Source organism: Phytophthora sojae (genome assembly GCF_000149755.1).
Source record: "Phytophthora sojae unplaced genomic scaffold PHYSOscaffold_2, whole genome shotgun sequence".
Lineage (NCBI taxonomy): Eukaryota > Oomycota > Peronosporomycetes > Peronosporales > Peronosporaceae > Phytophthora > Phytophthora sojae.
The window spans coordinates 87,962-98,237 of NW_009258116.1; the positions used below are offsets into that span (position 1 = coordinate 87,962).

The 10,276-nt window shown below is 52.3% G+C and overlaps 1 protein-coding gene across 1 annotated transcript; it reads left to right on the forward strand.

The window, feature by feature from the left end:
* Nucleotides 1-6,268: 6,268 nt before the first annotated feature.
* Nucleotides 6,269-7,063, forward strand: PHYSODRAFT_324110 (hypothetical protein; the record flags this gene model as incomplete). Its single annotated transcript, XM_009519792.1, has 1 exon — nucleotides 6,269-7,063. One exon carries the CDS (start codon nucleotides 6,269-6,271, stop codon nucleotides 7,061-7,063), a length of 795 nt encoding a protein of 264 aa, XP_009518087.1.
* Nucleotides 7,064-10,276: the final 3,213 nt, after the last annotated feature.

The following is a 10,276-nucleotide window of genomic DNA, read 5'->3' on the forward strand; positions in this document are numbered from 1 at the left end:
ATCAATTGCGTGCATGGTGCGTGGGTTTGAGCCCAAGTCTCAGCAGCGCCTAGTTTCACTCGTCCTGAGGAGGTGTTGACGCCCATGACACCCGTCCCCGAAACAACATGTGTAGTTTTATTGGCTCTTTTCGGAAAATTCTATCAGGAATAGCAGGTACTGTTGCCGATCGACCTACAGCGCCACTGCACTGCCCGCCATTGACCGTCATGGCCAAAGTGCAGTTTGGGAAGTATCGCTACAGTGCCTACAGTAATTAGGCTGGGCTCAACATTAGTCTGGCTTCAAAATTAGTCTGGGTCAGACTAATTCGTGTCGAGCAAAAATTAACGTCTTCATTATTAGTCTGGCTAAAAATGTTCATAATTAGTCTGTCGTGGTGACCACAATTCTAGTCAATCTCTACCTACTTTCCGGCAATGCTTTTTGAAAAAGCACTTGACAGCAGCCAATTTACCAGATCTCGCACACACAGAACCTGATATCTAGAAAATTTAATAGATACCTGAGTGAACATGGCATCGAACCCATTGAATAGCCTTCTCTAGCCGTTAGAGAAGCAGCATCTGCGATAATTTCGTCTTTATTTCTCCTTAAAGCCACGATAAATATCGGTAAACTATAAAAACATATTTGAAAATACGTATAAACATACCATTTCACAAAAATAATGTTTTTTTCTTACTGAAAAACGGATATTTTTAGATATTCATAATTATTCTGAATTCAAAATTAGTCTGTCACTGTTGGGGCCAGACTAATAATTGTGGGCACTGAAAAATCTGCTATTCAGATTTAGTCTGGGCCAGACTAATTACTGTAGGTACTGTACTGTAATAGCATGACACCGGTTTGACACCGGCTTTTGTTTTGAAAAAGGACGAAAAATTTGGGGTTAAGTTGAATAATTTCCTTCTGAGCTTTACTGTCGATTTATACATGCACTAAACAAAACCGCTAGCGTGTAGCTCCTTTCATAGCACTAAGAGCACTGCCACCAATGGGGGCAAAAGCCGAATAAAAGTCATATTTCCACCCAAAATACTGTAAAAACTGTAATTATGCCCCGTGGGGTATTGCAGCAATACCCCCTGGTATTATTACAAGGGGGGCACTAAAGGGAGTGGGGCGCCAAATACAACTAGCGTTAAAAGTCTATTTACAGAATAAATTTGACAGTAATCACTGACATTGGTAAGTCGACATACAAACCTTTAGATTATGATGTGACATATTTGGAATTCATGAGGAAAAACTCAGAATCAAACTCAACTTTTCAGATAAAAGGTTGGGATGGGGCACTATTAGAGGGAGGGGGCATAATTACAGTTTTTACAGTACAACTACATGCCGGCACCGGTCTGAGAAAACGTGGAGTATATTCCCCCCACGGTGTAAAATGGGGGGATCGCGGAGTCAAATATGCCACCTCGATCCCCCCGCGGCGTACGACAAAGGTAAACGGCTAGCCAATGAGACTCCGAAGAACAGCATGTATGGTGAGTTGTGGTGGTCGAAAGCACAGGCTTCAGGAGCGCATTGCCTTCCTTTATGCCCTCCGATCGAAGCGAGGGCGCCGCATGCCATGAACAACATGTTTAGAGTTCGTGGGGAGGGACGGGGTAGCGTATAGAAGTCAATGTGGCGCATTTTCGAGTGGCTGGGCTTGCTTACTACTTTTCCTTCCCCCCCTACTTTTGCGGCAATTTTTTGCCGCAACCGGTACGAATCCAAGCCAAAGTAAATTTGCCTCGCAACATTGTCGCTCGCCAATCGAGGTCATTTTCACTCTTGTTTGACCCCTACCGGTGGCAGTGCTCTAATTTGATAGTTGAGGTAGTGCGACAAAACCTCGATTTGAAGGCAAACGTCGATATTTTTTCTGTTTAGTACACCGTCTTACTTCTGAGATGCTTCACAACTATTTGTCACGAACACATTCACGCTACATTCGTCGCTTCCCCGCCAGCGGATGACATCGAACAACGTTCACGCAACATCACATTGAATCCATTTTATCCTGGGAGGACAGCTAGAAGAGCTGTATGGACAGCCTCACAGACATTAATTCGTCCAAAAAAAGTTGCTCGTACCACAGAAAACATTCCGACGACATCAGCGTTGTGACACGCCATCGATACGTAAATGAGAACGGAGGCTCTAAAAAACTACACCTTTTCTCGGTCTACCTGAGCTAATTAGACAAGCAAAGGTGGCATGCTTTGGTTTGGGGTGCACAAGAAGCCCAAATTAGGAAACGGAAATCTGAAATTGACAAACAAAGCTGCCTAACCTTCATTCAATGTGAAGTGGTACAGTGTACCAAAAACACTACTCGCCGTACTTCATGTCCTCCATGCGGATCGCCGTGACGACAAACTTCGCTGCGTGAAGTACCATCCTCTGCACCATCGCCTGCGTGATGCGCGGCATGCTCACATGCACAGCACGCTGGAGCAGCTGCATGCGAGCTTCGGTCTTTGAGATGCGTGGGCCGGAGCTTGTAGGCTGCGTTCGGGGGCGGTTCATCTCGTCGCGCATCAGCGCCACGTACTGCTTGATGTGCGCCTTGAGAGCGCTGACGCAGTTTTGAATTGGATTGCACATCGGGCTGTAAGGCCCGAGGCGCAGTAGGACGAGGTCGTCATGAGCAGGCACCAGAGCTTCCGTCTGGGAATGCGCTGGGGCGTTTCGAAGACGACAACGATCTTCTTGTCGGCGAACTCGTTCTTGTAGACGCCTGCCTCCTTGATCTCAGTGTACAGTGCCTCCACGAACGCAGTGTTCGTGTCCATTTTGATGCTGCCACGGTGCGTACGGTACGCAACCACGCCGAACGCAGAGGACACTGCACACTGAATCTGCAGGTTACCTCCTTTCGAAGGCGGCAGCTTCTCGACAGCCCGCTTTCCCTTCTTAGCACGTCCGCGCGTGCGCTTCGTGTACAAATTGAAATTTGTTTCGTCGAAATAGACCACGAGGTCGCCATCATCGTTGTGGCGGACAAGAGCTTCGGCAAAAGCCTTCCTGTTCTCCTTGTTCACCTCACTATTGCACGTGGTGGGCTCGACACGAGTCTGTCGTACAATAAAAATAGCACGCGTGATTAGAACCGTAACGTTAAAATATACTCATGAGCTCACACATTTTATCTGTTTGACCGTAAAGAACATGGCCACGAGGTGGCGCGAAATCGTGGCCTCAGAGAGAAGCACATTAAACTCGCTCATGACCATGGTGCGTAGCGTGCTGAGCGTGTATGTGCAGCACTCGTCCAGCCACAGCTCCAAAGCCGCCTTGATCTCGGGCGTGACCTTAGTGGCCCGCGCACCCCCGCGCGGGAGGTCTTCGACGCGTCCAGTGCGCACAAGGCGCTCCGCCGTGGTCCTGGGGAAGCCATTGTGACTGGCTACAGCACGTCGGTCACCACCTGAGCTGTGCGCGTCGAGGACGCGGCGACGCTCTTCAGGCGTGTGAGGCTTGGGGCTGGGCTTGGGGGAGGCGTGCGAGGACATCTGCGGGGCTGGAGGAAGATCGAAGAATGAAAACTAAAGCAGCTCCGCGGCGTCAGCCGCTACGAAGCGCAGCTCGTTTGGCGCGCGCGCGAAGTCTCCGTACGCGAGAAATTGATGGTTGTACGGCGAGTAGTGTTTTTGGTACACTGTACCACTTCACATTGAATGAAGGTTAGGCAGCTTTGTTTGTCAATTTCAGATTTCCGTTTCCTAATTTGGGCTTCTTGTGCACCCCAAACTAAAGCATGCCACCTTTGCGTGTCTAATTAGCTCAGGCAGACCGAGAAAAGGTGTAGACAACAGAGATATTCATATGCATGCTGGGACTGCATTGCTGTCTTTATCTTTTTCTTGCTGTCAATTGCTACAAATACGCTACGTCAGCTCTAACTACATACGTTCCTATTTCCTACTACAACCTCCACTTCCTATTTACTACGTTCCTACCGACAGCCTACTAGCCTTACAGTTTCCACCACAGCAGTTTCAGGCGCAGCTTTCCTCTTTCAGCTTCTTCTTTCAGCTTCAGGCACTGCCGCCAGAGCAGCTTCGCGAATAGCGCTTCTTCTTCTTGAGGCGAGGGCGATGAAACCTTTGTCGCCCAGGGGGGTTCGTATAGCGCAGCCCAGGACTGTTCCCCAGGGGTAGACCCAGAGAATCGACTTGAGAGTCAACAGCAAGAAGATAGACCCAGAGATTCGCAGCCGCAAAGCTTTAAACCCTGAGAATCACACTCCTTGGTTGGCGTGGGTACCTTGTGTAATCCCTGTCGGCTCGTTTGTCTTCGACGGAACGGCACTCCACCGGTTGAAAATATAGCCTCAAAGAAGTGCGGGAGCGCACGTCTACTTCAGAACGCACCTCCACACCAAAAGGCAAACCCAGAGAATCAGATCCCCTGAAACCCAGAATATCACGAATTCAGGGTCCAGGATTTTAGTCAACTCTGGGACTTGGAACTCAGAAGACACCTTACCCCAATGCCCTCCTAGCTCTATAAAACCAACAAATACAGAGCATACAAACACTACAACTAGCCGTCACTTATTCTTTTGGACCATTGGACGGTGGGTCACACACACACTAGGCTCACTCGAGTCTGAAATTCAGGGGCCTAGCTCCCCTGAGACTCACACAAACGCGCACCACCTCCAATAAAGGAGGAAAACACAATCACTATCAGTTACCTTCCCTTCACACAAGCAGTCAATACAAAACCTGGAGGCGACTACCTAGCACCCCAGAATACCCTCTTGAATAATATGAAATGGGCTACCACGAGCACAGCAAGTGACCCAGCTAGGATATGGAATAGATGGATCACCCCAGGAAGCTCAAGGCCGTCGCTGGTCACCACCTAACTGGACTTGAGTTTTGATGGAGCCCACACAGACGGCTGTCCTTCGCCGTTAATGTGCCCTTAGCGTCCCGCAGTCGTAGTCTCGGGTCCTCCGGATTTCCGTCGGCAGGCTTGGCCGAAGTCACTTGCGCAGTACAGGGTAAAAGGAGCTCTGTTTGGTTTTTATCAGCTACTTCTCTCTCTCTCTTCTTCGGGCAAATATCTTCTGTTCACTGTGCTTGGGGTCAAATGTCTTGTCTTGAGTATACCTTGGGTTCAGCGGTCCAAACTTGCGATCGACTTGCGATTCCATTGTCGCACGGCGTCGAAAGTGCCAATTGTGGGTCCTTAGACTTGGTTTAGTATGGTACAGGACTCCCTCTCGACTCCTCGAAAGTATCCAGTCTGTGCATCCATGACGGTTCTTCAAGGTCACGCATCATTTTGATTGCAGACTGGCTTCGAACTGACTCGAATCCCTGAGAACCAGGTGACACTCAGGGTCATCTTCTGAAATCCTGGGAATTCTGAGGAATCTTGGAGAACTGTGGGGATTCTTGGGTGTTGGCTCGGGAAACACTTAAGTTCAGTATAGAGAGTCTGGAGTTATGGTCCAAACCCAGAGAATCATCTTTGGAACTCTGGGTCACCTGCACTCAGGGAGGTGAACTCTGGGTCATCGTGCGGCACTCTAGGTTTTCCGTGCGGCACTCTGAGTAACAAGTCTGCTGCAGTGCAGACTCGTGTGTATCTCCTCAAAGCCACACTTTTAGTGGGTTTAGTGGCCTCCTGCGCATGATCATGGTAGTAGTGGGTTGATTCTCAGGGTAATTTGATCCTCTGGGGCACTCTGAGCCACAGCAAGATGAGGCGTACTCTGGGATACATTCTCCAGAGACACTTTCCGCCAGACTTTAGGCCCTCATCGTAAGGGAAAGTCCGCGGCTGGACTGAGTGTTCTCTGAAATTCTGGGCGTGTACTCCCAGGATTCACACTTCCAGCCAGTTGGGCCCATCTGCGGTCAGACGCTGGATTCATCCCGAGAAATCACTTCTCTCGCCATCCATGTCACACGGGTACAGCCGCGCCGTATCCAAGTCATCCACCAATCAGCATCCGATACAAACTCCAGGTCACAGAGGTGACGGCACATCGTCGGCAATTTTCTGGGGACCGCCTCGTGTCAACCGCCCCTCCTGGTCCGGGTTCATCAAAGAGGAAATCGCTCCGAACTGGTGAACCATGGCCAGGCCACAAAAACACACAGGTCCATCCACCGACGACTTCGATACGGCCGTTGCACTCTGTCGACTCCCAGGGTTTCACTCACTTTGGCGGCACCCTGTCTCCCCAACGGTTGGTCAGGACCTATCTTCAAGGTTCTCCTCTCAAACGCAAAAACTCCAACGGGCAATGCGCGGTAACATCGCCATTTCGCAGATCGTCAACATGACGGAGAGCGCGACTTCGGACGGCAAGCAAGCGACGGCGCCAGCTCAAGGCACGGCGCCCCCCGGCAGCGCGCCACCCCCGACACAGCAGCGCACCGGCGACGCCCCTGCGAGCACCGCACCAGCAGGCGGCGGCAGCGGCCAGGCGGGTAACTCAGCGTCCGGCGACACTTCGACGGGCAGCACCAAGACGGGCGTGACCAAGCGCGTCTCCTTCTCCAGCGCCACCGGCAAGACCTCCGACGCGGACATGCGCGAGGCCGATGGCAACGCCTCCCAGGAAACTGGTGACGCGAACTCAGAGTCCAAGGCTCAAGACGCAGGCGGCGTGGCTCCGGACGTGGACATGGAGGGCGCCCCTGAGTTCAAGTTACCACGACACGCGACGCTAGAGGACTTCAGGGGACTCATCTTCGCAGGCATGCTTCTGCAGGAGGAGGTCGATCCCCCTGACTTCCTGGTCCCTGAACGCCCCCCGCACTGGAAACTGCCGGTTCCGCCGAATCTCAAGACCAACGCGTATCTCGTGGGGGTGCCAGGGATCGTGAACGACATTCGCGCGGGCGCGTTCGCCATGGAAGGCTACGGCGGCGCGACCACGTTGGTCGGCTTCGAGGAGCTCTCCGACGAGGATCTTCAGGGGTTGAAGGAAGTCTGTGGCGCCGACGCTGGGATCGATGTCCTATGTCCACGTCGTTCGCCTTCATCTTCCTTCTCACACACTGCCAAAGCCTCAGCAGTATCACCTTCTCCATAATCAAATCAAGTCAAATCACATTCACGTTTTCCGTCTCCAATATTCACACATTCCGTCGATTTTCCCCAGAGTTTCACAGTGTCACCCAGAGTTTCCCCTGAATATCACGTGTAACTCTGGGTCATTGTCACCCCAGAGTGCTAGACTCCTGGGTGATCATCTCCAGCCTGCATGGCCTGGAAACGGGCCCGCGCTCTTGCGCCTAGATTGAATTCGTAGAGCAGGGCACCACAGTTGAGCTTCGACACAGTCAGCCACTCGGTCTCATCATACCCCTTCCACTTCACAAGGTACTCACGAATTCGTCTCGCTGTCCGAGTCCGTTTAGTCCATCGCAAATCCAGGATTCGCTCAACGTCGTACTCATCGTTCGCAGCGTCGGGCTCCCAACTGTCTTCAGGCAACAGCGCCGCATCAAAGTCATCATCCTCGTTCACGTCGATCTCCACAGTGGGCCGCTTCGGGAATAGTGCTCTGGGTTTCAAACGGCTCACGTCTACCCAGGGATTCATGTGTTCTCGACCCTGAGTTTCACGCGGAAGTTGTCATGGATTTCCTGAATTCTGAAGGGGCCATGCCACATGTGAGCCAGTTTGCGGCTCAGCCCGGGCGGCACTTTGGGTATATACAGCCACACAGCATCACCGGCTGCGAATCCTGCCTTCAGTCGTTCGGACAGCTCTCTCCACTTCCTGGTTTGTTCGGCAGAGCGCGCGCGCTTGGCCTTCTTCTAAAGATCCTCAGCGCGAGCATGTGCATAACTATAGTCACGCTGTAGCTTCCTGCGCCACTCGTACGCAGTGCGCTCCTGGATACTCCGAGGGCCTGGGTCCTAACATTGCAGACACCGTGCCGTGTGCGTCCCAGTCGTGCACCAGAAAAAAACGGAGTGTCCAGGCGAGTGGCATCGAACGATGTATTCAGGGCAAACATCAGGCGCTCAGCATGGTCGTCCCAGTCACTCTGGTCCGCCTCAGCAATGTACGCTCGAATGCTGCGCACAACAGTCTGCACCGACCGCTCCTGTTGTCCGTTCGCCTGGGGGCGATACGTCAGAGTGGCTCGCTGCTTGCTACCCAAAAGTTCACGGAAGCGCGTGAACACCTCACTCATGAACCTTGGGTCTTGGCCGTGCCTCAGCATCGAGCTCGCGCCGAATCTCCTGAAGACCTGCTCTTCGTACACTTCAGCGACATCTTGCGCCGTGGTGGAACTCATGGGTTCACACATGACGAATCCTGAGAACGCATCCTGAAAAGGCAGCAGGAACGTGTTCCCACGGTCCGACTTAGGTAAGTGTGTCACGAAATCCATAGACACAACTTCAAAAGGGCGCCTCGATTCGATGTTCCCAGGGGAAGGCCCTGGATTCTGAGGGCGCCCCTTGCCACTGGCGCAATCCACACACTCTTTGACGAAAACTTCCACATTAGCGTACATGCCGTGCCAGTAGAACTCAGAGTGCAGCTTCTCGTACGTCCTCGTGATCCCCTGGTGCCTACCCTGAAAATCTTCGTGAGCGTAATGCAGGATATCCGGTCGCAGAGCTTTCGGCACCACGAGTCTGAGTTCGTCAACCATGTCTCGGGGTCGATCTCTGGTGGACCGACTCAAGCGATACAGGACTTCTCTGGAATCCAACACGAAATCATCAGCGACCTTCGCGAGTTTCCTGGCTTGAGCGTGCGACAGCTTCGTCGTGTCTCCTTTCAGGAATTCCTTGAGTTGCAGCAGGTGATCATCTTTGTACTGGTGCACTTTGATGCGACGCCAGCGTTCCGCCTGGTACTCCAGAGGTCCCATGGGTTCGCTTTGGGCTTCGATCTCCTGAGTTCGTGCTCGAGTCATTACTGCAAACACTCTGGTCGCCACAGGCAACGGAGCGCACTCAGGTCCAGGGATACCCAGAGTTTCGACACCCTGAGAATCACTCCCCTGAATTTCAACGTTCAATAACACCTTCGGATTTACCAACTTCTCGTGAATCTTGGACACCAACGGCAGATGTGTTCGTTCCTCCACCTTCCAGGATTCACCAAGCTAGAGGGTCTTAGACGTCAGGTAGTCTGCGGCCTGGTTAAACTCTCGCTTAACAAGCACCAGCCGTACAGACTTGAACTTCGTCTTCAGCACTTCATAATCGGCCAGCTTCCTCTGGAGATTTGGCTGATTGCAGCTGATGAGAACCTGGGCTTGCTGGATGGCAATCCTGGAGTCCCCAACTACAACGATGTCCTCAATTCCATGCTCAATCGCCAGAGTGAGGCCCTTCAGAAGTCCATGATACTCAGCGTCGTTCACAGTCACGTCCTCCAGGGTGGATCCCTGGGCATCCAGGATTTCCCACCCGGGGACATGCCATAGGATGCAGCCGCAGCTCCCTTGTCGCGTGGAAGTCTTAGCGGCGCCATCATAGCTCAGAATACACCCCTCGTAGTCCGCTTCCAGCATTTCCATACTGATAGGCACTGGAGGTTTAACGCGCCCCTTAGCTGGGATCAGGTTTTCAGCGATCTCATCCAAGTGTTCTCTGGGGGTAATACCCGCACCCAGAATTGCAGCCAAGCCGTCGTCATCCCGTTGAACTCTGCGTATCTCCAGGTTCCAGTGGGACAACTTCAGACCCCACTTCACCGTTCGACCGTCTGCCGACTGCGAGGTCTGCAACCACTTCAACACAGAATATCGCGTGTAGACGACGATCTTAGGGCTGCCTTCAACCAAAGTGCGAAACACCTCTAGGACTCTCAGGATAGCAATCACCTACTTTTCCACAATGTGATACCGCAGCTCAGCGTCATTCAAGACGCGACCTGTGAATCGAACCGGGTGCACAATCCCGTCGTACTCCTGGCCCAACACAGCGGATGCTGCCCACGGGTTCGCGTGGGGAATAATCACGAAGGCCTTGAACGATCTGGATGTCTGAGCAACGGAGTCGAAACGATCTTGCGCTTCAGGATTTCAAAGGCTTCCTGGGCTCTCGACAGGTCTCTCCTGGATTTCACTTGTTCCTCAGTCAGCACGTACAGGACGGCCGCGATCACGGGTAGATCTTCAATGAACTTGTTGTAGTAATTCAGACTCCCCATGAAACTCTGGACGCCTTTCAGTGTCGTCGGAAACGGCAAGTCTTGGACCCCCTTCGCGATTTTAGGGGTCGCTCGGATGCCCTCAGCACTAATCTCGTGAGAGAGGTACGGAATGGACAAC